The 27,219-nt window shown below is 44.3% G+C and overlaps 1 protein-coding gene across 3 annotated transcripts; it reads left to right on the top strand.

The window, feature by feature from the left end:
• Positions 1-420: 420 nt before the first annotated feature.
• Positions 421-17,831, top strand: LOC134149153 (myosin heavy chain, skeletal muscle, adult-like). Of its 3 annotated transcripts, none has more exons than XM_062592029.1 (38): positions 421-627; positions 715-858; positions 944-1,100; positions 2,569-2,596; positions 2,695-2,806; positions 2,900-2,992; positions 3,123-3,186; positions 3,278-3,376; positions 3,481-3,584; positions 3,666-3,804; positions 4,049-4,167; positions 4,268-4,417; positions 4,959-5,129; positions 6,529-6,834; positions 6,934-7,008; positions 8,543-8,630; positions 8,725-8,842; positions 9,054-9,177; positions 9,621-9,757; positions 9,848-10,103; positions 11,052-11,294; positions 11,399-11,575; positions 11,661-11,806; positions 11,893-11,983; positions 12,072-12,461; positions 12,703-12,829; positions 12,934-13,052; positions 13,351-13,547; positions 14,115-14,298; positions 14,384-14,549; positions 14,720-14,844; positions 15,042-15,350; positions 15,451-15,654; positions 15,881-16,006; positions 16,100-16,270; positions 16,357-16,461; positions 16,603-16,698; positions 17,679-17,831. In XM_062592029.1, the coding sequence occupies exons 1-38, from the start codon at positions 421-423 to the stop codon at positions 17,829-17,831; spliced, it is 5,820 nt and encodes a 1,939-aa protein (XP_062448013.1). The 3 variants fall into 3 exon arrangements, with proteins under 3 accessions (XP_062448013.1, XP_062448011.1, XP_062448012.1); XM_062592027.1 differs by having other exon boundaries at positions 6,529-6,838; positions 6,932-7,008; XM_062592028.1 differs by having other exon boundaries at positions 6,529-6,844; positions 6,941-7,008.
• The last annotated feature ends 9,388 nt before the right edge of the window (positions 17,832-27,219 follow it).

The following is a 27,219-nucleotide window of genomic DNA, read 5'->3' as shown; positions in this document are numbered from 1 at the left end:
CTCAAGTTTATCAGAAATATTTCTGTGCTGTCATTTTTTTTAACAAAAATGCTCCATCTGCATTTCCATTTCTAATGATCACGTGATGTGCTCAGCCACTTCATTCTCAACTTACACAGTATTCCTAAAAGAGCCAAACTAGCAGTCGTGAAATGTCATTAAAAGCTGCTTTCCTAAAAGTTTGAAAACATAGATCACTTCAATACAAAACTCTTACAACTTTCTAAACTGATATAAAAATTACGTTCTCCAGCTGGCTTACGTTAGCAGTTCCAAATATTAGACTCAGAGCAAGAAGAGAAACCACCACCCAGGATATAAAATGTTTCTAGATCTTATAAAATAGATTGAAATACTCAATGTCACCTTGCTCTTCCCCATTAGACACTTCTGCTGACGTACCTTCAGTAAAGTGCAGACATGGCCTCTGCAGACTCTGAGATGGCTGTCTTCGGGGAGGCGGCTCCCTACCTCCGAAAGTCAGAAAAGGAGAGAATCGAGGCCCAGAACAAGCCTTTTGATGCTAAGACATCAGTCTTTGTGGCTCATCCTAAGGAGTCCTTTGTGAAAGGGTCAATCCAGAGCAGGGAAGGAGGGAAGGTCACTGTCAAGACTGAAGCAGGAGAGGTGAGTGCAAAGCAAGCTTCAGAGCAGAATTTAATTCCCACTCTGAGCGCTTACCTGACACGCATGGCTCTTTCATTTCCTTGGCAGACTCTGACTGTGAAGGAAGATCAGATCTTCTCCATGAACCCTCCCAAATATGATAAAATTGAGGACATGGCCATGATGACCCACCTCCATGAACCTGCTGTGCTGTATAACCTCAAAGAGCGTTATGCAGCCTGGATGATCTACGTAAGTACCAGCAGCAGTCTTCCTGCAAGCAGCTGGGAAAAACTGCTGCAAGTGGAAGCCAATGTTCTGTCTCTTTTCCTCACAGACCTACTCGGGTCTCTTCTGTGTCACTGTCAACCCCTACAAGTGGCTGCCAGTGTACAACCCGGAGGTGGTGTTGGCCTACCGAGGCAAAAAGCGCCAGGAGGCCCCTCCCCACATCTTCTCCATCTCTGACAACGCCTATCAGTTCATGCTAACTGGTGAGGAATACTATGCAATCATAAAGTCTTGTGGAAAATATAAGGCTTGTTTTATAAAATATTGTGTATGTTCAGAAATGCAAACCTCATCACGAACCTTTATTTTAGCAGTTATCATTGCTGCTACTCTGAAAGAAACATAGCTCTGTTCTAAATATTTTTAAATATTTAGCTGATAGCATAAAGCTAAGGACACTGAAAAGTTCATGGTTAAGAATAATTAATGGGAAAACTTGTGTCAGATGAAACAAAAGTTCTCCTCTACTCATTACTTTGGTCTGAACACTCATCAAATTATCACAGGTATTGAAAATCACATATATTGAAAAATATAATTCAGTTCTCTAAATAGTGCACTGTAGCTTAAGTTCTTTGTGTCTTGGCTTCATGAAGACTTAGATTACGAAAACCAAATGATCTGATTTCAAGTGCTCTTCTGATATTTGCAACTTATTTGTAAAGAACAACAGCAGAATTCTTATACCACCAAGAAATCATGACAAATGTTTGCATTTCTAATTAGCTGTTGTTAATTATTATGGATTTATTTCTTCTTAGGTATGAAAGTCAGGGAACTGGAACAGAATAGGATTCTGTACACAGAATTTGCCATATGGGGAAGGGAATCAGTGATCTGATGTCCACGCATCTGCAGTTTCGTAACTGCATAGTGATCTAACTGAACATCACAGAGTGATAATGTTGACTCTATTAAAAAAAAAGCCTTAAAAATTAGGAAAATAGAATGATCATGTAAATGTTTTTTTTTCTCTTTCCGCATTTTTTTCTCTCAGCTGCTGAAGCAGGATTATTAATTACAAATAGGAATTTAGCATTTCATTTTCAATTTCCTTCGTTCTTCCTGTTCTTGATCACAAACTTTAAAAACAGATGTGCAAAGACAAAAATACACCAAAAATGAAATAAATTGCATCAAGAAAACAATTAAAACAGAAAATCCTGAAATAGCTAATATATTTACTCACTCTGGAAAGAATTCATTCTTTTGTATTCATTGGTGAGACGGAAAAAGAAGGAGAATAAGAGGCTTGTTCAAATATTTCCAGCATTGGTAAAATCTCTAGATTTCCAGGAACCAGAGGTTACCCAGAAAAGAACATTTATAAGAAAAGCTGGAGTGGAGGAGAAATAAGAATTTTATACACTGTCAAAATCAGTCTCAATTACTTTGTTACGTGCATTTACTTAATAAGAGAGAAACAGACTGCTTAATGAAAAAAGAATACCCTGAAAAGCTATTCTGAAGTGATACCTCCGTTGATCCAGCTGATATTACATGTGGTCCTAGTAGGAACATCAAAATCACCTGCCGGAATTTCCAGGGATTTTCACTACTTTCTGTCCTGCCCCTTCTGGAAGCCTCTGTTCATATTTCCCTCACAGTGTTTAAGTTCCTTATTATTCATGAGCACTGCCTATTGTCCCTTTGTTTCTGTCTCTTTCACAGATCGTGAGAATCAGTCAATCCTCATCACGTACGTACATTGCCTACTCGGGTTCCTGTTGGGTTGCTCCGTGCCAGGGGAGCTGCTGCCTGACCATACGCTCTCTGCTTCTCTGTCTGGCTTCACAGCGGAGAATCCGGTGCCGGGAAGACTGTGAACACAAAGCGTGTCATCCAGTACTTTGCAACAATTGCAGCTAGCGGGGAGAAGAAGAAGGAGGAGCAGGCGGGCAAAATGCAGGTAAATCAATAGGTACTGCCTTGAAGGAATGCTGTTTAATGTTCTTGATATGATTTTTGACAATGATAACCAGGAATCCTGATCATGTTGCAGGGAACGCTTGAGGATCAAATCATCAGCGCCAACCCCCTGCTGGAGGCCTTTGGAAATGCCAAGACCGTGAGGAATGACAACTCCTCACGCTTTGTGAGTTGTTGCTTTGGCCAAAATCTCTCCCTCTCTTTGCAAGAGTAACGATGGGCCTTGTGCTGTTCCCACCAAAGCAGACGGCAGTGGAATGCAGCTAGGCTGGAATGCCGCTTTTTTCCCTCAACAGGGCAAATTCATCAGAATCCACTTTGGGGCCACCGGGAAACTGGCTTCTGCTGACATTGAAACCTGTAAGAGACCTCCCTCATATCACCATGTTCCCTCCTGCCTTCCTGCTCTGTGCATGCTCCTGTGTGTAACTCTTTCTCTCTTCCTTGCCAGACCTGCTGGAAAAGTCCAGAGTCACTTTCCAGCTCAAGGCAGAAAGGAGCTACCACATATTTTATCAGATCACCTCCAACAAGAAGCCAGAGTTAATAGGTAGGAAGGATTAACAATTTTTTTTGGAGGAAGATCTCTGAGCAATGGTTAACTACATTGCATAGACAGTAAAATCCAATCCAAGATCATCTGTTCTTTTCCAGAAATGCTCCTCATTACCACCAATCCGTATGACTTCCCTTTTGTGAGTCAAGGTGAGATCACTGTTCCCAGTATTGATGACAAGGAGGAGCTGATGGCTACAGATGTAAGTAACACACCAAAAAGGCCATCTGGTGGATAGGTGACGTAGTATGCATACATTTTACTTTACTGATTCTGTTACCAGAGTGCCATTGACATCCTGGGCTTCACTCCTGATGAAAAGACCGCCATTTACAAGCTGACAGGGGCTGTCATGCACTACGGGAACTTGAAGTTCAAGCAGAAACAACGAGAGGAGCAGGCAGAGCCGGATGGCACAGAAGGTATTATTTAACTCAATAACTAACATTTCTGTAAGTTATCCTGTGGATCAAAGACATAGTGTTAATCACCAAAAGTTGGTCTTAGGTGGACATTGGGATCCCAAGGGAAACAATAAGCCAGAACACATGTTAACAAATTTCAATAAATATAATGCTGAACACTGCAGATTCTTAGAGAATAGCTGAGGATCGAAAATCTCTGATCACATAAATTCTTCGTTTTTCTTTTTGTTCCAATATTTAGTTGCTGACAAGGCTGCCTACCTGATGGGTCTGAACTCAGCTGACATGCTCAAGGCCCTGTGCTTCCCCCGAGTAAAGGTTGGAAATGAGTATGTGACCAAAGGTCAGACTGTGCAACAGGTAAGAAACATGTGGTAACCTAAAACTATGCTTTGAATTAACATCTCAGTGACTCACCTCCACTCTGCTTGGTAACTACAGACGTCTCCCTATGCTTTAGGTGCACAATGCTGTAGGTGCTCTTGCAAAGGCTGTCTATGAAAGGATGTTCTTGTGGATGGTTGTTCGCATCAACCAGCAGCTGGATACCAAACAACCCAGACAGTACTTCATTGGTGTCCTGGACATTGCTGGCTTTGAGATCTTTGATGTAAGGAACAAAAACTTAGTAGCAGTTACTTGGAAGTGATAGCTGGCTGTTATGACAATTCTGAAATATTTTTAATGAAGAATTAATATTATCTCATAATTGTTTGCCTTTTAAAAAAACTTTATAGTAAAGAATGACTTTTCAAAGGACTTGTCTTGCAGCAATAGACTCATTTTGTAGATGTGCACACTCAAAAGTACAGAATGGCCCAAGCAGAAGAATTATTTGGCTTAAATGATCAAAGACAAGATAGTATAAATACATATATATCACAATAGGCCTAACATGCTGTACTTTTTTTCTCCTATAATTTGATTTTAGATGATGCAGGAAATACATTTCATGTTCATACTTATTTCAAAGAGAAGAAATTCCTATGAACAATGAATTTGATGCATTTTTGTGTTTCGTTATGTAGACACAAAATACACTGAAGAAATGCAAAGACTTGACAGTGAAACTGAGATAACTGAAATCCTTATTTTTAAAGGAAAAAGAGTTACATCTTGCAAATATGAATCTTTCTCATTTTGTTTCACAGTTCAACAGCTTTGAACAGCTCTGCATCAACTTCACCAATGAGAAACTGCAACAGTTCTTCAACCACCACATGTTTGTGCTGGAGCAAGAGGAGTACAAGAAGGAGGGAATTGAATGGACGTTCATTGACTTTGGAATGGACCTGGCTGCCTGCATTGAGCTCATTGAGAAGGTATCCTTTCTTGTCATTAGGTGTGCAGGAATTCTATGATTCTATAATAGCTTTGCCTCATTTCTCAAAGGGCTTTCCCATGTTTCTGTCCAAACTTTCAGCTTTTGCTATTCAAGATACCTTGCCCTGTAGTTTATTTTATCTGTGAATGGAGACATAAGAAGGTTTCACACAGCTTTATAATAGCAGCTCTGTACTAATCGCTTTTCAAGGGCCAAAAGATTGTTAAACTCCAAATAACAGTATTCTTTCAAAACAGTTAGAATCAGTCACCAGTTTAGAGTCTCTTCCTCATCTTCCAGCTCTAACAGACTTATATAGCGGAACATCTGTAGCTTTGTAAAATAAACATAAAAAACGGATACGCATAACTGTCAGCTAACAATTATACATCCTTTGACTGTATCAATGAGAAGGTGGTCATATTGCACAAGGTATGCAATATGCAGAGGCTGGCAGGATGGTAAGAAATTAGAATCACAGAATCACAGAAGTTCAGAAGCACCTCTAGAGACTATCTAGGCCAACTCCCTTCCTCAGAGCAGGATTAGCTAGAGCAGGTTGCTCAGGACTGTGTCCAGTCAGGAGTTGAGCATCTTCAGTGACGGATTCTGAACAGACTCTGTGGGCAACCTGTTCCAAAGTATGACTGCCTTCTCAGAAAAACATTTTCTCTTATGTGTGAATGGAATTCCCTGTATTTTAATTTATGCCCATTGACTTTCCTCCTGATACTGGATATCATGGAGAAGAGTCTGACTACTCCTTCTTTACTCTCACTCATCAAATATTTATACATATTGACAAGATTCCACTGAGGCATCTCTTCTTGAGGCTAAATAATCCCAGCTCTCTCAGCCTCTCCTCATCTACCAAGATGTTCTTATCCTTTAGTGACCCTTCCCTGGGCTCACTCCAGCAGGTCTGTTTCCCACTTATACTGGGGAGCCTTGAACTGGACATAACACTACAGATGCGGCCTCACCATAGCTGATTAGAGGCAAAGGATCACCTTCCTCAACCTGCAAGCAATACTCTTCCTAACGCAGCCCAGGATGTGTAGGCCTTCTTTATCAGAAAGGTGCTTTGCTGGCTTATGCTCAACTTTTGATAAGACATCTGTGTGTGCTGTGAGGCCCAGATAAGAAGGTTTTGCCTACATTTTATGAAGAAGGTTCTTGAAAAAAACTAAATGAATTTCTATTAATCATTATGACTTATCTGGAGCTAAAACAGATAGATATCAACATGTTTAATCTCACTTATTAGCAGAAAACAGATAGAATAATAATATTTTCTGATGTGTATCTCAGCCTGCGCTCCTCCACTCTGCCTAAGTGATGGCCACATTGTCCTGAAGGCTAATTTGCAATTTGTCCCTCTTGTTCATTTCTTCCAGCCCATGGGCATCTTCTCCATCCTGGAAGAGGAGTGCATGTTCCCCAAGGCAACTGACACCTCTTTCAAGAACAAGCTCTATGACCAGCATCTGGGCAAGTCCAGCAACTTCCAGAAACCCAAGCCTACTAAAGGAAAGACTGAAGCTCATTTCTCCCTCATACACTATGCTGGCACAGTGGACTACAACATCACTGGTTGGCTTGAGAAGAACAAAGATCCTCTGAATGAAACTGTCATTGGGTTGTACCAGAAATCATCTCTGAAAACACTGGCCTTACTGTTTGCCAACTATGGTGGAGCAGAAGCAGGTCAATTCTATGCAGCATATATTTTACAAAAGGGAATCATTAAAGGCAAAAGCAAAAATATAAAACCTGTTTAATATGTTTTCAATTTTGCAGAGGCTAGTGCTGGTGGTGGCAAAAAGGGCGGTAAGAAGAAGGGTTCTTCTTTCCAGACTGTCTCCGCTCTTTTCCGGGTATAGTATCTCTTGCTAAGATAAGGAGTAACCACACCATTTAAAATGGCTAGTCTTTCTTTTTGCTTACTTGTGTAAAAAGACCCCACATTTCTTGGGTCATATTTTAATACAGAATAAAAGCATAGAAACTTATTTAAGCTCCATTATATTGAAAACAAAACCTATTCTTTTGTCCACTTCTCCTGGAACAATGTCATAAAGAAAATGTCTAAAATACTCTTAAAAGATACAGATTCCCTCATGATGCCTGTCTGTATTTCAGAGCCTTATATTGTCCTATAACAACATTGTTCCTGCCACTGATCTGGAGAATAAGCTGTTTGCTCCATGATTTTTTCTATTTTTTATCCATGACCCAGGGACCAATCTCATATGTCTGAAATACCCCCACATCTTAGGATACAGATTTTTAAGATGTCAGATACCTGGTGGTTCTTTCTTAAAACTAGGTCTTGCTACCTGGCTGTTACATACACTTCTTCCACGTGAATTATCTAATATCCCTTGAGGGTATTTATTAGCATATTTACCTTTTGCTTGGGGCTCCCTTCTTGATATAGACTAATTCTTCCTACTGGGCTGCTGTTATATGATCGTCGATCACCTGATCCAGCCCCTAGACAGTGCTCTGAAACAGAACATGGGCAAGTCTTTATATGTCCCAGGAAAAATAACCATAGCTGTAACAGCCTTTCCCATGCAAGTGGGAAATTATTGTCAGCATGTATCATTCAAAAAGAATGCAATAAGCCTGGGTTTAATATCATAAGACTTTCAGGAGTAATGTTATAGGAAAAAAGTTATTTGTTTTAATTAAGTTGCATTTTTGTTATGTTTTCAAACTTTCTTCCACTACTCCACTGATCTAGGCTTGATGTGAGATCTACTGACTGCTAATTTAGGTACCCTGAACTCTCCTCTGGAGGCACCTATGTGTCTCCATTAACTATAGAGACTAATTACTTTGAAATATATTTAATAGAGAATAATTATAATCCAAGACTGGATTATAATTTACTTACTTTAGATAGCCAAAATCTAGACATATAAACTAGACATATAAGACTCCGCTTGTCATTTGTGCTCCTTTTTCTCTCAGTGGGGGGAAATAGGAAGGCACTACATAGTGTGATCCATATGATGTACTTTAGGTGACTACCTTAGTATGCTTTGAACTGCCTCACAGAGGTACCTATTTATCTCCCTGGCTACATCTAGTGGAAGATGGATGTCATTTCTAATGAACATGTTCAGCTAGACTAAGCCAGCTCCTCAGTCTAATTCTACACAAAATATAGTGAAATGTCATATAAGTGTATGTTGAGAGTACAATATTTCCCACTGATTAAACATTAGAACTTTATTCTTTAATAATAATCATGTTCTGTGGAATGTAGGAAAAATGGGTGCAGGTGGCACCATTTCAGGATTTTGCAAACTAATTTTTATCTAGTTTCTCATTGAAGAGGGCTTGATGCTTACAGTGGAACTAACATTTGCTAATATAAACTTCTGTTAATGATTCTCCCAGGAGAATTTAAACAAGCTGATGACTAATCTGCGAAGCACTCACCCCCATTTTGTACGCTGCATCATCCCAAATGAAACAAAAACACCTGGTAAGAGACTCATGTACAGAAAGTTTTCAGTATGGTGGAGCTCTTCCTCTCTGTACTACAGCATATAGTATTCATGTGTGCTCTCAACTGTTAGGTGCCATGGAGCATGAACTGGTGCTGCACCAGCTGCGGTGCAATGGTGTGCTGGAAGGGATCAGAATTTGCAGGAAAGGATTTCCCAACAGAGTCCTGTATGCAGATTTTAAACAAAGGTCAGACTGCTCCCCCTTACTGGGTCATTTTGGCCATGTTAGTACCTTGCGGAATCTAAGCACATTCATCTATGATGATTAAAGCCATCTGTAAAGTTTAGATTTAGCAGCTGTTTATAATGTTCTCTAAAGTTCTTAGAACCTTCTTGTAGCGTATCAGCCAACTTGTTTTCATCAATAGATCTTTCTATATTCTGTTTTCTCCCCTCAGATACAAAGTATTAAATGCAAGTGCTATTCCAGAAGGACAGTTCATTGACAGCAAAAAAGCTTGTGAGAAACTTCTGGGATCAATTGATATAGACCACACTCAATATAAATTTGGCCACACCAAGGTACCAGAGCTGTTTGTTTAAAAAATCTCTGTTTTTGGTTTGTATAGCTTGAGAATGATACTCAAATTCTCAAGGCAGCCTGTGAAATGACCAAATAATATACTCACAACAAATAAAAATGAGTATATTTTTGACTCATACTTCATTAAAACTGTGGAATTCATTGCCCTGGAATCTTAGGATGATCCTGTTGTAGGATTCCTAGTTTAAGACAAAGTTGTAGAATAAAAGAACCAAGGGCTAATAAAAACAAAGGCATAAGGTCTGGCTCATATGGTTCATAAACTGCAGGTTACTGGAAGCATAGGGATATCACTACATGCTTTCTTACAACTTTTGCTCTATTTCTTAACTTCCCATATTATCTGCTTCCAGATAATATGGGACTGGCTACACAGAAGGATGATCTGATATACTGTATCTATTTTATGTTCCTATCTAAGGTGTTCTTCAAAGCTGGACTGGTAGGTCTCCTGGAGGAGATGAGAGATGAAAAGCTGGCACAGCTCATCACTCGCACACAGGCCAGATGCAGGGGTTTCCTGATGAGGGTGGAGTACCAGAAAATGGTGGAGAGGAGGTAGACATTTCTTCAAATTAGGCTCAGTGTACTTGGCTTACTGGGTCATCAGTGTCTAAATATTCCATATTCTTTTGAATTACCTTTCAGAGAGTCCATCTTCTGCATCCAGTACAACATTCGTGCATTCATGAATGTCAAGCACTGGCCCTGGATGAAGCTGTTCTTCAAAATCAAGCCCCTGCTGAAGAGTGCAGAATCTGAAAAGGAGATGGCCAATATGAAACAAGAGTTTGAGAAAACTAAGGAAGAGCTTGCAAAGTCTGAGGCAAAGAGGAAGGAGCTGGAGGAGAAAATGGTGAAGCTGGTGCAGGAAAAGAACGATCTGCAGCTGCAAGTGCAGGCTGTGAGTACTACCAGTGTGCCTGATCAGAAGTGAATTGTGATGATAAGGCTTCTATGTAGAACTACATTTTCAGAAGACACGTAGTAACTATGTTTTTAATTCAATTCTATAGTATTTCATGAAGTGGGGCTTTTAAAAATTTAATGAATTTGCAGTGAGGACTGTCAGGAGATTGTGGTCAAGGAATCACAAGAACATCTTTATCCAATGGGTTAGACTTTTCCAGGATGGTTCCTGAGAATTCTGTCGTTTACCTTCAGTAAAACTGCACCAGACAGAACAAGAAACTCTTTACTTTCAGGTACTATAAGTTTTGTTCTTCTAGGCTAGGTTTTCATCTCTCTCCAATACTGGCATTTCCCTTCTTATATGATTAGGAATCCTTAGGAAAAGATAGAAGGGCATATCTTTATTTCCTTTATTCTCTACTAAACATGACAATTTGCTTCTTTCCAGCAGAGGTGGCAGCCTACCTGTTAGGGACAGTATTGTGTTAGGATTCTGAACATAAAGCTAATTGAGAGGAAACAGAATTTAATCTTCTCACTCACCATCCTGAAACACTCAGGAGCATGAATCGAAATCATTGCATGATACAGGGTGTTGTAATGCTGTGATTTCTAAATTAAATCATTCGTAGACTCAACTACTTCCACAAAATAATACTGTGCAATCCATGTGACGTAGGTAAGGTTGAGCGGTCCCCTTATTAAAGCATCTGGACTGTAAATATATTAAAAAATGTGTTCACTGCTAAAATTGTCATTTTTCTGTCATAGTTTATCTACTAGACTTACTAGTCTACTGGTCTAGTAGACTACCAGACTACTGGTCTTTCTCGCCTTACTTTTTATTACAAAATTTCTATCCAGGATTCTAAAAGATAAAGCTAAGAATCGCAGCATCCCCTAGAAGACATATCCAGGAAAAAACATATTTTCCCAACAGGAAGCTGATGCTCTGGCTGATGCTGAGGAAAGATGTGACCAGCTGATCAAAACCAAAATCCAGCTGGAAGCCAAAGTTAAGGAAGTGACAGAAAGAGCAGAGGACGAGGAGGAAATCAATGCTGAGCTGACAGCCAAGAAGAGGAAACTGGAGGACGAATGCTCGGAGCTGAAGAAAGATATAGACGACCTGGAGTTAACGCTGGCCAAAGTTGAGAAGGAAAAACATGCCACCGAAAACAAGGTATAATGCACAAGATGTTGCTCTCATGCCAGAAAAGAATTCAGTGTTGTTACGTTAAAAGTTATAAACAATACTTTTCATCTACCCTTGCTCCCTGCTCACAGGTGAAAAACCTCACTGAGGAGATGGCAGCCCTGGACGAGACCATTGTAAAGCTGACAAAAGAGAAGAAAGCCCTCCAAGAGGCCCACCAGCAGACTCTGGATGACCTGCAGGCGGAAGAGGACAAAGTCAATACACTGACCAAAGCGAAAGCCAAGCTGGAGCAGCAAGTGGACGATGTAAGCACACACACATCAACTGAGACCAACACAGCTCTGGAGTTAGGGCTGGCTGGCAGAGCATTCACGGCCTGGTTCTGTTTAGCTCGAAGGGTCCCTGGAGCAAGAGAAGAAGCTGCGCATGGACCTTGAGAGAGCCAAGAGGAAACTCGAGGGTGACCTGAAGCTGGCTCACGATACCATAATGGATTTGGAAAATGATAAGCAGCAGCTGGATGAGAAACTGAAGAAGTAAGTGTTGTCGTGGGGCACCTTTGTGTTGTGCAAATGTGCCTGTGTTTTTCTTCAGGCTCTAACACGGTTTGCTTTGTGCAAAGGAAAGACTTTGAAATCAGCCAGATCCAGAGCAAAATTGAGGATGAGCAAGTTCTCGGCATGCAATTACAGAAGAAGATCAAGGAGTTGCAGGCAAGTCTTTGTTCCTTGCCTTCTCTCACACCGTCAGGGGTCAGGCAGGGGCAGAGCATGGGTGTGAATGGTGCCTGATGTTCCCCAGGCCCGAATTGAGGAACTGGAGGAGGAAATTGAGGCCGAGCGGACCTCTCGGGCCAAAGCAGAGAAGCATCGGGCTGACCTCTCCAGGGAGCTGGAGGAGATCAGTGAGCGCCTGGAAGAAGCAGGGGGAGCTACAGCAGCTCAGATTGAGGTGAACAAGAAGCGTGAGGCAGAATTTCAGAAGATGCGTCGGGACCTGGAGGAGGCCACTCTGCAGCATGAAGCCACAGCTGCTGCCCTGCGGAAGAAGCATGCGGACAGCACAGCCGAGCTTGGGGAGCAAATAGACAGCCTTCAGCGCGTCAAGCAGAAGCTGGAGAAGGAGAAGAGTGAGCTGAAGCTGGAGATTGACGACTTGGCCAGTAACATGGAGTCTGTCTCCAAAGCTAAGGTACAGATTTTTTTTTAATAGTAATGTGAAAACGATGTAATTTTTATGTTAAAGCTTATCATATTTAAATATGATTAGGTTATAATATAACTTTCTTTTTCCAAATCTATTATGTACAACTGTACTTGTATGCACGTTGTTCCAAGGAGAAATACATAGACTGCATCTACTGTCCACATTTTCCTGCTGAAAGAGTAAGGAAGAATCCAGATATTAATCTTCTTTTCTATTTAACACCTAGGCAAATCTGGAGAAGATGTGTCGCACCTTGGAAGACCAGCTGAGTGAATTTAAAACAAAGGAAGAGCAGAATCAGCGCATGATCAGTGATCTAAGTGCTCAAAGGGCTCGTCTACAGACAGAATCAGGTGAGACACCTGCATCTCTAGTTTGGAAATGGGAGAATTCTGTAAATTGCTTTATAACTATATGAATGTCTATTAAAATATTTTCTGACTATAAATTTTCCCAGGTGAATATGCACGTCAGGTGGAGGAAAAAGATGCTTTAATTTCTCAGCTTTCTAGAGGAAAACAGGCTTTTACTCAACAGATTGAGGAACTGAAGCGCCAACTAGAGGAAGAGATAAAGGTGTGTTTCATACTACACATGACATACATATTTTACATTGCATTTACCTAATGTAGATTTCAAGAGCTGAAAAGGTGATATAATTTAAAAAGATAACAACATATTAGGATGCTAGTGTAAAACTCCTCCCAACATTCTGCAACTATATCAGAGAATAACTTTCCTTGTTTCAGCTCTATATTTTTCATTCAGTGGCTTACTCCCTACTTCTCTGGGATAATATTCCAGTGTCTAAATGCCAGTATGAGGTGACTTCCTAGGATATGTCTATACCTTGTTGCAATCCTTGTCTGCCCAGGCCAAGAACGCCCTGGCCCACGCCTTGCAATCCGCTCGCCATGACTGTGACTTGCTCCGGGAGCAATATGAAGAGGAGCAGGAAGCCAAGGGTGAGCTGCAGCGTGCCCTGTCCAAGGCCAACAGTGAAGTGGCCCAGTGGAGAACCAAATATGAGACAGATGCCATTCAGCGCACAGAAGAACTGGAGGAGGCCAAGTATGTGGTAGTGGGGTGTGAAGAAGCCAGAGGTGACTGAAATTACAAAAGGGACTTTGAGCTACAGAAGGCGTGATTTGGGAAAGACAAAGGCAACTATGCTCATCGGGCTCAGAATACGAGAAATGAGGCCCTGCTCTGTGGAGCGCAGGGAGGCCAAGTACATGCGGAAGGTGGAGAAGGCTGGCAGACACTAATAAGGGAAATTTGAAAAGACCATTGAGGGAGTGACAGAAAGAAGCCAAGACTAGACAGGGGAGGGGTGACGGGTAGAGGAGAGTGTCTGCTATAGAGGGTGTGGTTATGAAAAGACCAAGGCCAATAGGCCATATGACAAAGAAAGCAAGAGAGAAGCAATGTGTGGAGTGTGCGGAGAGCAGAGGTGTTGCTAGTGCCCGGGGAAAGGAAAAGGGAACAAAATGACTTGCTGGGGTAAGCTGTATGCTGTGCGTGCATGGGGTCAAATACTGCAAAGTGGCTACGCGTGCCATTGTGAAAAGCACGCTGGCTGCACAAAAGTTGCTCTGCTTTGCTTCCTCACTGAGAGCTGCATTTACCACTTGCTAGGAAGAAGCTGGCACAGCGTCTGCAGGAAGCAGAGGAGCACGTTGAAGCTGTGAATGCCAAATGTGCTTCCCTGGAAAAGACAAAGCAGCGGCTGCAGAATGAAGTGGAGGACCTGATGATAGATGTGGAAAGAGCAAATGCTGCTTGCGCAGCTCTGGACAAGAAGCAGAAGAATTTTGACAAGGTAACCAGGCTCCAGCCTTGTGGTCTGGGGACAGAGCGTCTCCTCATGACTGCCACACTCATACTGCGGCCCTGTTGCTCTTCAGATCCTGGCAGAGTGGAAGCAGAAGTATGAGGAAACGCAGGCTGAGCTGGAAGCCTCCCAGAAGGAGTCTCGCTCTCTCAGCACGGAGCTGTTTAAGATGAAGAATGCCTACGAGGAGTCCTTGGACCAGCTGGAAACGCTGAAGCGGGAGAACAAGAACTTGCAGCGTAAGTCCTGGGTGCTCTGCTCCTGCCAGGGCTTTCTTGCAAGCTTCTCTGTCCACCACATCAAATGGCTCCATGCCCGCAGGATTGTGAGGGTGCCTGTCACCTTCCTGTGGTAGGACATTTCCCCCATGCCCAGTGCCTGACCCTGTCATTTGTCTCTGTCCCTACAGAGGAGATTGCTGACCTCACGGAGCAGATTGCAGAGGGAGGAAAGGCCATTCATGAGCTGGAGAAAGTGAGGAAACAGATTGAGCAGGAGAAATCTGAAATCCAGGCTGCTCTGGAGGAAGCTGAGGTAAGCGGCAGTAGTCACGGGTGTCTACACTAAAAATACGAGCAATAGGCACATTGGGCTACAAAACGTGGGATTCCCCTCTGCCCTGGCTGTGGAGCACAGCCAACTCAGATTTCACGAAGTACTGTGCAGGAGAGTACTTGGCAGGTAGGCAGCAGGTTAAGTCACGGGATTGCTCTCCCCATCCCCCTGTGCAGGCCTCCCTAGAACATGAGGAAGGGAAGATCCTGCGCCTCCAGCTGGAGCTCAACCAGGTCAAGTCTGAGATTGACAGGAAGATAGCAGAAAAAGATGAGGAAATTGACCAGCTGAAGAGAAACCATCTCCGAGTTGTGGAGTCCTTGCAGAGCAGCCTGGATGCAGAGATCAGGAGCCGGAACGAAGCCCTGAGGCTGAAGAAGAAGATGGAGGGAGACCTGAATGAAATGGAGATCCAACTGAGCCATGCCAACCGTGTGGCAGCAGAGGCGCAAAAGAACCTGAGAAACACACAGGCGGTGCTGAAGGTCTGTTAAGCAAAGACAGAGCTAGAGGAAGGGCTTCTCTGATGTTTTCAGTTCCCAAGAAGGCTGTGCCACGTTATAATTTCTCTTGCCTCTTTTGCAGGATACCCAGATACACTTGGACGATGCTCTCAGGACGCAGGAGGACCTGAAGGAGCAGGTGGCCATGGTGGAGCGCAGAGCAAACCTGTTGCAGGCTGAAATTGAGGAGCTACGGGCAGCCCTGGAGCAGACGGAGCGGTCGAGGAAAGTGGCCGAGCAGGAGCTGCTGGATGCAACGGAACGTGTGCAGCTCCTTCATACCCAGGTAAGGGTTTGGTATGGAAACCAGTTGTGCAGACACTTAATGCAGAAGACTGCTTTCGTGTCAGAGGACAGGTCATGACAAGTGGTCAAGAGTGTCCTCTAGATGGTCTAGAGCGTCCTCTAGACCGCTGTGCACAGGGAAGGCATGCTCACAGCCCATTGCTTTGAGTTGCCACTGATGTATTTCAGACCTAGGAATACAAATCATGCAATTTCTGTTTGCACAGAACACCAGCTTGATCAACACCAAGAAGAAGCTGGAGACGGACATTTCCCAAATCCAGAGTGAAATGGAGGAGACGATTCAGGAAGCCCGCAATGCTGAAGAGAAGGCCAAGAAGGCCATCACAGATGTGAGCCGGGGACTCCTTCCCTTGCTGGTGGTGGGTGGATTCTGCCCCAGTATGTCTCACATCCCGAACTGGGACTGTTCCTTTGCTCTCCAGGCGGCCATGATGGCAGAAGAGCTGAAGAAGGAGCAGGACACCAGCGCCCACCTGGAGAGGATGAAGAAGAACTTGGACCAGACAGTGAAGGACCTGCAGCACCGTCTGGATGAGGCTGAGCAGCTGGCACTGAAAGGAGGCAAGAAGCAAATCCAGAAGCTGGAGGCCAGGGTGTGTAGGGCTGCTGTTTGTGCATCAGGGGGAACGTCCCATGAGGCACCACCAGGGGAGCTCCAAGGCTGGGCTTCTCATTGCAGGTGAGAGAGCTGGAAGGGGAGGTTGATGCTGAGCAGAAGCGCAGCGCTGAAGCCGTGAAGGGTGTGCGCAAATACGAGAGGAGAGTGAAGGAGCTGACCTACCAGGTAAGGCCTCAGGAGGCCTCTTGTGCTGACACCCCCTCCTCCCAGGAAGCCAAAACTTTTTAATGTGATTCCCATGCGGAAATGTTAATTGTGGTGTGGGGAAAGCAATGTCCTCTCTTTCCTGCTTTCCAACTGCTCTAGTCTGAGGAAGACCGGAAGAATATTCTCAGGCTCCAGGACCTGGTGGACAAGCTGCAAATGAAGGTGAAATCGTACAAGAGACAATCTGAAGAGGCTGTAAGTATTGCCCTGAGTGGAGGAAGAGTCACTTTCCAAGGGGGGTAACATGCTCATGGAGGAGACGATTACGAGAAACGTGGGAACAGCCATGGGTCCATAATGGATGGCTTTAGTGCCTTTGACCTGCTGATAAATTACTCTGGTGCTTGGGCATCAAACAAGAGAGAGAAGAGAGCAAATGCAAGAGCAGAGGCAGATAACAAATTTAGGTATACAAGATCTGTGTCCAGAATACTATGAGAAGTACAACACACCAAGTAGTTTTTATAAGATGTTCTCTTGAAACTTCTCTTTTGATGAGATGTTCTCATCAAAAACATCTTGAATTTCACGTAGGTATCTCTTGGAAAGATTCCTGTGTACTCCCAAGACACACTGTGCCCAGAATTTAGAATTGTGTGAGGGGACCTTGCCTTCTTCTTGGCATTCTGCCATCAGGGAGGAGCTGAGGGAAGTCCTGCAGCCTCTGATTTTAGGACTCTCTGAGCATGGCTTCTTTGCTGCAGAGCCCAGTGCAGACAAGGGTTGCTGCGCTCAGCTGAGGGGACAATTGGCGAGATCTCACAGACTCACCATCTCTTACAAATTCCTCACCTTGCCTCAGCAACTAGGAAGGCCCAAGGGTCTTGCCTGAGAACTAGTTAAATGTTGAATAGCCAGACTAACGAATCCTCTCTTCAGTTAAAGCACTATCCACACTGTTTCCTCCTCAGCTTCCAGAGAGCAGAACGGTGATAAAAATTGCAGGGTTAATCCCATTCTGTGTTCAGAGCCTGTTTTGCTCAGTCTAGAAGGGATCTCCTAAGCAAGGGAGGATGAGGAGGCCCATGTGAGGCCTATGGGTAAGCAGTGGTGGGTGTGGGATGGAGCCTTCCCCTTCTCCCCAGGGAACAGCTGCAGCCCCTCAAGTCCCAGTGGCAGGAGGCCTGGAAACCCCTGCCCTGGGCTCTTCACCACCACCTGCCTCTCCCCTGCAGGAGGAGCTGTCCAATGTCAACCTCTCCAAATTCCGCAAGATCCAGCACGAGCTGGAGGAGGCCGAGGAGAGGGCTGACATTGCAGAGTCGCAGGTCAACAAGCTCCGAGCCAAGAGCCGGGAATTTCATAGGAAGATAGAAGAGGAAGAGTGAGGATGTCAGGGGGCAGCAAAGTGACATGGGTGGTGCACAAAATGTGAACCTCTCTGTCGCTCTCTTCTGTAACTAGTCTTTGCAACCGCCTCCCAGCCTAGAGAATAAAGACCATAGATTGGTTTGCATACACACCCTGAGCAGCAGGTTCTTTTCTTCCTCCCTGGCTCCCTCATTAAGTTCTGAGTAAGTTATCACCTGCTGTGGTGTTTTGCATTGTGAAGCACAGACAGTTCTGTAGGAGAGCCAATTTTGAGCAAACACTGCGCTGTTACAACACTTCCGTAGTGCCCCTAAATTGTGCAGTCTTTCCTACCCCAGATTCCCCCAGCTGCTGCCACCACTTGCTCATCCTTTCTCTGCAGGGGGCCACATGCTGCAAGAACGGCCCTCAATGGCCCATTTCCCAAACACTGCACAGCACCAGCACACCTCCTGAACACATCACCTCAAAGGTCAAGCCTTGCCACCTCTCACTCAACAGGCTGTTTGTGGCCTTGCCTCAGGCAAGAGGAAAGGAGAAGTCTAACAGGTGTATTCCTCCATTTTTACAAGATACTTGTACCTTCCTTTTGGCCTACGTACAGGCTAAGCTGACTCTACCGTTTTGTTGGGAGGAGGGGAAGAGAGATGGGGAAAATTGGCAAATACTTTTAAATTCACTCCAGCACTGCCCCTGTCTGAAGCGTTTCCTGCCGGTCACCCCCACTGTGACTCCAGAACGAAGGGGCCTGTGATGAGGGCTGATGAAAAGTGAACCAGAAACATGTTAGCAGCAGCTGAGGAGTGAAGTGCAGCTCGCATTACAGGGAAGCAAGAAGCACATTCAGGAGCAGAGGCCAGAGCACCTGTTGATGTTAGAAGTTGTGACAGTCTACAGCTTTCCACCTTTCCACCTCTGCCTACTCTACAAGTGCTGGTATTCAAAGGCAGAGATGGTTCCTTCACCAAGCACTGAGCTGAGCAAGGCAGCAAGGATGGCAGTGGGGACAGTGCTGTGGGCTGAAGGGATGTAGGTTGTGTGGACCACAGCTGTGTCCAAGCCTGAGGCAGGTGGTCTCTGAAAGCTGCTGAGCTTGATTTGCTTGCAATGTTTTCTATGGAGAGCTTGCCAGCGGAGCTCCTGGAGGCCACTGAGGACTGATGAGGACTGACAGTGACCTCTTGGTCTAAGCACATAGAAGCCACTGTAAGGGCACGAGCTTTGCTTCCAAAGGGGCACTCACACTGCTGTTGAACTGGGAAGTTCCCACCAACTGCTCCAAGGCTGTACGCTTAAGACAGAATTATCCACAGGGGTCTCAGCTTACCTGGCCCACAAATGCAGCCTCACCAACACACCAGCACTTGCAGAGAAGTCCAGCCTGCTTGCAGTGTCAGTGGTGAGGATGAGCAAGTAGAAACCCAAGACACTCTGCCATTGTGGCCCGGAAGAGAGCAATGGGAGATGGATCTGTAGGAGAAGGCCTCAGGTTTCCACCACAAGGACCTTAAAAAAGCCACCTGACACCTCGCAGAGATGCCAGCCTAGCCCTCTAGCAAAGTCACCTGTTTTGTCTTCTAGCTTCTTGTGTTTTTCACTAAGTTACGTGGCCTGTGGTGTCTCTCGAGCTCCCATAGATCTGGTGGAAAGGAAAATAGGCAACAGCATAGCCTAAGCTCAGGGACAGCCAATTGATTGGGGCTACACAAATAAAGAGCCTGTCCCTGGGAGGGGAGACAAGGCAGTGGGGGCTGCCCGCAGAGGCCTGGAGGTTAACCCTGCCAGGAGGATCACTCAGTCACTCGTCTCCCTTCATCCTCAGAATCAAGAGGTAAAAATAGCCGCCTCTTACAAGACTCCTGAGCTGGGTCATGCCCATCTCTGTAGATGATACGCTTCCACTAATAGCTCTCGAAGACATTCCTCAGCGGGTAGGTTGCCTTCTATATCTCACCGCAATGTGTTGCCACGTCAGGGTAGGACAACTGTGTTGTGCCCTAAGATGGCAAATGCTATTCTTATCTCGGGAAGATTTGCTAAGGCACAGCTCCTTTCTCAGCCAAAATGTTAAAAATCAGCAGCAGGCCTGAGTGTGCTCTCACTTGTAAGAGCATAAATCAAGGGTGACCCCTCTGAAGTCAGTGGAAGGACAGTGTGCAAACCCAGCACAGAGCTCCCCCAGGACGTGGCACGGTCATTAGGAACCTGGCAGCTGCTCAGGTACTTCCAGTGGTCAGCTGGGGGTCAATTTGGGGTGAGTGGCAGCATCACTTCTGTTGGAAGCCAGCAAATTAAAGAAAGGGCCTGTGGTGTGGTCCTGGCAGTGTATCACACTACATTCCCCACCCCATGCATGCCACTCTGGGTGAGAAAGAAGAGCCTGTAGGGGCTCCCCAAGCTTCCTCTCGCCCAACTTCTCAGGAGGGCCAGCAGTGCTGCAGAAAGCCATGCCCCTTTGCTCAGGCTGTGTCTTCCCAGCACTCCTTGAGGGAAGGAAATAGGGGTGTACACCACAGATCCCTCCAGGGCCACTGGAAGTATCAGAGCCACAGGACCACCTCTCGCCAAGCCAGTGGCTACCACACAGTGCTTAATCAAAACACAGCTAAGTCTGTAGGCTGCCTCCACTAGCCTTTCCTACCGCTTAGTAAGCCAGTTATCGCTGCGTGGTAATACGGACCACCGGCAATCAGGCAGAAGAGAACCAAAGCCCAGAGACATCAGTTGGAGGGGTGCCTGTGCCTACACCCTTGCCACTTGAACTGTTGCTCTGAAGACCTAGGCACTCATCAGCTTCTTCCTCAGCTGAGCTCTCTGAGCTCCTGAGGTCTCTCATCTGTCATAGGGAGGTCAGCCAGGCAGCAGCTGACGCCCGCCCCCCCCGCCATCATTCAGAGAACAAATTGCCAGCAGGTGGCAGCATGGAGCCACGCAGGTGGACCCTCTTCTGGGCAGCCTGTCTGCTACAGACCAGCAGCTAGGTCTCACTTCGAACGAGCTGCATTTAAAGCTGGCAGAGGTTCCTGGCCCAGATGTTACCACCAGAGACAACCAAATAGTTCGACCAACCTTATGCATTCACTGCAATGGAACAGAGATAAGTGGAGTGCACCAAAGGAAGTCTGGAAGTGAGATGGTCCTTTGATGCTGGAGGACCCTGAGCTAAGAGGAGCAGCTGCTGGTCACTGCATGGGGCCTCATTTACACTGAGCTCTCTGCTGAGAAAGGACAGCCTCGTAGCTGCTCAGAAGCATGTGACTATCTGAAGGCCCAGACGAGGGATCCAGAGGCAAGGGCTACAGAGAAAGCCCGCTGCAGGGTGAGCCCTAGAGAAGTGATTCCCAGAGTCTGCCTTTAGGCTGGCTCCCTGATTAAAACACACTGATCATCACGACACTCATACCAGTGACTAGGATGTGAAAATAACAGGTTCTGTAGCACGGTGAACCCAAGCAAAGCTCATCTAGTCGTCCTGTTCACACTGCTCCTCATCCCCTTCCGCTGCCTCTCCTGTGTTCAGGAGACTTCATCTTGAAGAGGAAAACTCAGGGCGAGAGCAGTGGTGCATTAGCTTCTACTTGCCCTCTGGGACCTGTGACCAGGACCGGGCCTTTGGGAGACAGAGCTGCTGTGAGAGGCAGGGTCAGTCACTATCAGCTACTCAAAGCAAAGGCTGTTTATCCCTTAGCAAGTGGTGTGGGGGAACAGCAGATCTGTGGGGCAAAATAGCAGGTGCTGAGGATCTGACACCCATACTAAACAGGTTTCACAGGGCAACAGTGTGGTCCCACAAGCTGAAATAGATGCACCTCTGGAGTACACCTGCTAGATGGGTCCAAGCGTGGGAAAGTGCATAGATTTGCTTCAAGACCTTCTGCAGTGCTGTTATGTAGTAAGCGAGCCACGACTGCAGAAGGTGAGGGCTTCAGAAGGCCAGGAAGAGCAGACACTTTTCTGGTTTAGCTGGGTAGTGCACCTTGCCTTTGGCTCTGCAGACCCCCTCTCCAAGGAGCAGTCTGTGTGCCCCTGGCTCAGAATGCTGCATTTCCTTCGTGATACAGCGCCTGAGATGGAAACAAGCTGCCCTAACACGAGCCTGTGAGGGACCTTTGCCTCCAGGGGCTGCAGGGGCTGAGATGAAATCCACAAATGCGATTAAAGAGCACTTGGGTGTCCCGTTCTCTTGGCTCATAGAATGCAAAACACAAAGCAGTGGTGTTCGGTGCTACACTGAGGACCCACACAATATCACTGCCACACCAGGTGCCATTTTCACCACATAACAGCTATCATGACCACCTGCTGCAATTAGCTGGGGTGACCATTACAGCACAGGCTTTGTGCAGAGCCTCAGTCCTGGGAGTCTGTGTGAGAGGACTATCCAGCACTTTGGCAGGACCAAGGGGATCAGACCTAAAAGGAGCTTTGGAAAATTGGAGAAATGGTCTCAGATTTTGAGGAGGAACTTCCATGAGGAGGAACAAAACACTTCTAGGTAGATGAAATAAGACAGAGAAATGCTTGGGGAGTGATAGTTGAGGTGAGGAGGAAGGGAAGTGGGAACTGTAACAGACCAGAAGTTAGCATTGTGTCATGGCTACATAAAAGGACTATTTTGGTATTTTTGAACATCTGTTGCTTTGAATTTTTTTGGTCTGGATTGGTGTTTGCATGTTGTTATTGCAAACCTAGAAAGCTTCCCTAGTAGGAAACAATTCACATTTAATTGCATTAGATTAGTAATTATGTAAATTAGAAGAGCACTTCATTTGTTTAGTCAAAAAAAGTGGGGAGATATTTTTAAAATAATTTTTTCATATGGAAACAAGTCTCGTTAATAGACATAGATGGTTCTATGGCCAAGAACGGACCTCTTTAATTTATAGTAAAGTTGTTCAGAGTAAAGATTAGGAAAATATTTGAATTAGAAAGCCCATGTACACTGGTATGGAGTACTTATAACCTTGCATGATCGCCTTTACTGAAGGCTTTTAAGGATATGCATTAGACAAGCATCTGTCAAGGACTGTCTAGATATGGATGGTATGATATGCACTTTTATAGAAAAATAACAAGTACTTTATCATCTTTCTTGCAACTGAAACCGTGATGATGTTCACATCTATTTTTATGTTCGTATTTCAAAGTCAGTTATTAATCCTCTCTGGAAAAGGCATATATGTCCCACTTTGCCTGATAATATCCAACACAGCTGTGTAGAAGTGGTAATATCTGAAAAATGGATTGATCTATGAAAAGCTTGTTTTTCCATTTGGAAAAGAGTTCCTGTTTCAAAGTTCTCTTTATTTGCTTATCTAATCAACAAGGTTATTTGGGGAAATATATTCTGAGGCATATAAAAATGTCAATTTTGGAAATAGTTAAAAAATCACCTGCCTTTAATTTAAGAAAGACTGTAAATACTCTAAAATGTGAATTCTTCTTGTTTTTATGGGAGTATTATGAACTTTTTTTTTTTTAAGAATTCTTTAATTTGTTTAGATACATCTCTGTAATGTTACAACATGAACTATATATTTGAATAAGCTAGTCTAAATAAGATATAGCACATACAGATAGAACACAAAATAAATCAGTTTTAAGCTTTGTTTTCTGCTTAACTAACAGTACTATTCCAGAGAGGTTCCCTTAAACTATGATAAACTATCAGAATCCAAATAACATACCAAAGGGAGGGAAATCAAAGATTCCTTCCTCTTGGTTATTTACTACCAAAATTGGATAACGATAGTCCTTTTGAACAAACGCACTATTTGTGGAGTTGGGTTGCCTGTCAGCTGACAAAAGCCGATGATGGGGAAAACACTGTTCCAAAATGGCCATAAAGAACTATCTCTGAGAGAAAGTTTAAAATAGATACAGCCCTTATGCTCCAACAGAGCTCCTGCTCCACTGAGGAGGATCTCAGATCTGTGATCTCCCGGACTAGGGAGCTTCTGAGCAAATAAGCACCATTCCAGTAGCAGCATTAGAAATTGTTGAAAATATTTCTGTATTAAAGGAAGAAACTTCTTGTCAAAGAGTTTAAGGAAATTAAATTAAAAAGCAGTGTTCTCCATGAACTTACAAACCAATCTGCATGTATCCCAAAAAATACCTACACAAAGAATTCCTTTCCTTCTACCATTTTGATATGCATCTTCAGTTCAGATCTATACTTGTGAGTGTAAAGAATTTCAACATAGATAGGACTGCAGACAGTGAATATACATTGTGGCACTAAGGAGTAAAGCCCAAGCTTAGCAAATGTGTAAGGAAGACAGCAGTGCTGGGCCATGAGACAGCTCAGCTCTGAGACTCTGTAAGGCATCCTGCTCCAGTAAGATACTGCCAAATTAAAGGGAATTCTCAGGGAGCAGCTGGCAATTTGAGGGACCCGGAAGGACTGGTTTGGAAGGAAAACAACATAACACATGTTGCTTGACTTGGTAAAGTAGTGACTGAGTGAAGTAGGCACTGCACCTCTAGCTGGAGAGGACATGGGATAAATTTTCTCGGAGTAGAGTCTTATTGAGATTTAAAACAGTGTCATCTTCTCCTTTGGGAACAAAGTTTTCTTCACCTTTGAGCTAAATTCTCTCCATGTGGCTTCTCAAAGTACTTGGGACAAGTCATATGGAGAGAAAAATATGTCCCTGGTAGTTTTTAGCATGGTGAGTAGAGACTCTCCTCAGGACAGGGGATGCAAGTGCTTATAGATCCTCTAGTTGCTAGTCTCCCACATGGGATATGAGCATCCTGATGCTGGTTATTTGGTGGTGTGTCTCCATCATTGTCTCCTGCAGGAGCTATTCTGCTTTGACTGCTTCGTTCTTCAGGGGAGCAAGGGCTTGTTCCCTTTGCATCTCAGAGAGATGCACTGAGAGCAATTAAGGAAACTTTTAGGCTGACCACTGAGGTCTTTCTGCTAATACTACATAGGAGGCTGAAGTGAAAGGAGACATGGTATTTGGAAGAAATTGAGCTAGGAAAATACTATGAGAAAAATATCCTGCTAAAGTATAAATATATACTGTAGACTATGGCATAGTTTACTATGGCATCTGTGAAATGTTCTTTGCAGGTATTTTGTAGGTATTTTTTCTTGCTCAGGTATACAACTTCATATGAAAAGGACGTATCAAATTTTGGATAGGGTGCAAAGAAGATACATATTTGCAGCATTCAAACAGTCAGAGATCATAACAAAATGAGTTGAACTGCATTGGTCCAAACTGCAAGTGTTTGGACCAATTCATTAAAAAAAAAATCTACCCTGAACTGCTAAATACTCAGGCATCACATCCTGCTCAGGGATTCCGTATGTACAAACAGCTCAGGGTTAGGAGAGTTTTAGAGAAGTGTTGCTCTTTATTGCGTTGGGAAAGATGCCTTTCCTTCCTGAGCATCTACAGCCCATCACTGTCAAAGACAGAAAAGTTGGGCTACACAGATTTTTGGTCTCAGAAAAGGACAGTTTAGTTTAGGTTCTGTTGCATAATGTCACTCTCTCTGCAGCAGCCATTTGCCTGCAGGGGCTAAGATCACGCTCCCTCTTGCTACTTTCCTTCTCCTTCCTTCTTCTTCTCTGATTCCTATCACATAAAGTTTGCGTTACCTTTTCTACCTGGAGGACTTCCAGGCTGCCCATCTCACTCACCTGTTCTGTAACAGGAGCCCCTCAGATGCTTTGATGGGTGATAGAAAGGACATTCTCAGGTCACGCTCTGAGTCAGCATCTACTGGCCAAACATCTTCCACTGATGTTAGCTATGAAGATAGGAGGAGTCTGAGTGATGGTGCACCTGTGGTGCACATCTGAAAACTGCCCATCCTCTAATCCCAGATTATGGGTCTTATGAGCATCTCATGTCCAGTTAACTTGTTCTGTGGACTTCCAAGAATGACACTCTATGGGAAGCTACTTTGCACCATCACAGTAAGAAAAATTCATCACCACAATGAAAATAAATCAATCAAATTCCTTCTAGGGCATATGTATTCACCTTCCTTTTCTTCCAGTGAAGGTAAATCACAACTATATTACGATCTGAGAATGTAGGTTCTGAACAGAGCAGCAGAGAGAGGACTAGAGAGGCCATCACATCATCTTTCCTGGTCTGCCTGTGACATTAACATGTCTTCACAAGTGCTTACATATAGACCTAGAAATTTTACCTTGCCTTTGCCATGGTAGAGAAAGGATGGCCCACATTGCTTCTCATTCTGTAGGTTTTAAGCCTCATTTATTATGGCCCCAGTAACTCTTCCTGGGAAGTCATTTATTACTTCCAGCAATTCCCTCACCCTGTTTTTTCGGGCATAGTTTATCAGGAATGTTAGTGTTATGGTATATTTCCTAACCAGACAAAACATCAAAAATATGGACTAAACACATTCTGCAGGGAACACTGAAAGCATGCATTGTAGCAGGTCTACACTGAATGGATAAAGAACCTTTAATATGGAAAATGTGTCCTTACCATCTCCGGGGTTCAGTGTCCAGCCACATCCTAGCAGAAGCATAGGGATGAGAAGTTTTGCTTCAGAGCAGCGTTCTAACATTTCTGCTTGTCCTGTGTTAATGTTCCTGCGAGCTCTCATTTTACACAGAGAGCAGCAGAAATGCTGCTACAGCAGAGGCTGGACATTTCTGTCAGACTGTTCATCATGGGGCTACATAGCAAACTGATCTCTCCAGGCATGCCCTATCTTAATGACAGTATGGCTAATACCAAACAGTATAGAAGAGACAGGGGAAATGTCTCAGTATCCTAAAGAGAGGAAGCTCCTATTGATATAGCAGCTACAAGGCAGCATAGAGAAATAAAATAAGTAAAAGAAATTAGTGGATAGGAAGCTGCCTGTGCTTCCAGAGCAACTGCTCCTCAGGCTGAATCATTTGTTTTCCACTGCCTGTACTCTCATAATTGGGAAGCTGTTGGGAAGTCAGTGCAGAAACGCTTGCTCCACCACCAGTCAACCAGGGCAAGTAAGCCTGATTGAAAATCAGCTTTGTATCTGCAATATCTATGGGGTAGATTATTTCTCCTGAGCAGCAGCCCACCTAGAAATTGGAAGCACTATTTAATGCATCCAGTTGCTAGGCTTGTGACCTCTGCAGAACAGGTACTTTGCTCATAACACAGACTGCACAGTGCTCCCCGGTAGCTTCTGCAGGACACAAATGATCTGAGCTGTTCCACCATCTGGGTTCCTTATTATGTCTAGTAAGAGAGAGATGATTACTCTTCTCACCAAAGGCTGCAGTGTAGAAAATATGGGAAAGGTCCCGTATTTTGAATATTTAGGTTCTCAGCTAACTTCTTCAGAGCGATGAAAGGAATCTGCAATGTGCTACTGGAGGTATGATTTATTAGAAAAGGCTGTTTAAGTACATCAGAG

The sequence above is a fragment of the Rhea pennata genome, chromosome 19 (genome assembly GCF_028389875.1).
Source record: "Rhea pennata isolate bPtePen1 chromosome 19, bPtePen1.pri, whole genome shotgun sequence".
Classification (NCBI taxonomy): Eukaryota; Metazoa; Chordata; class Aves; order Rheiformes; family Rheidae; genus Rhea; species Rhea pennata.
This window is presented reverse-complemented; position numbering and strand designations above follow the sequence as displayed.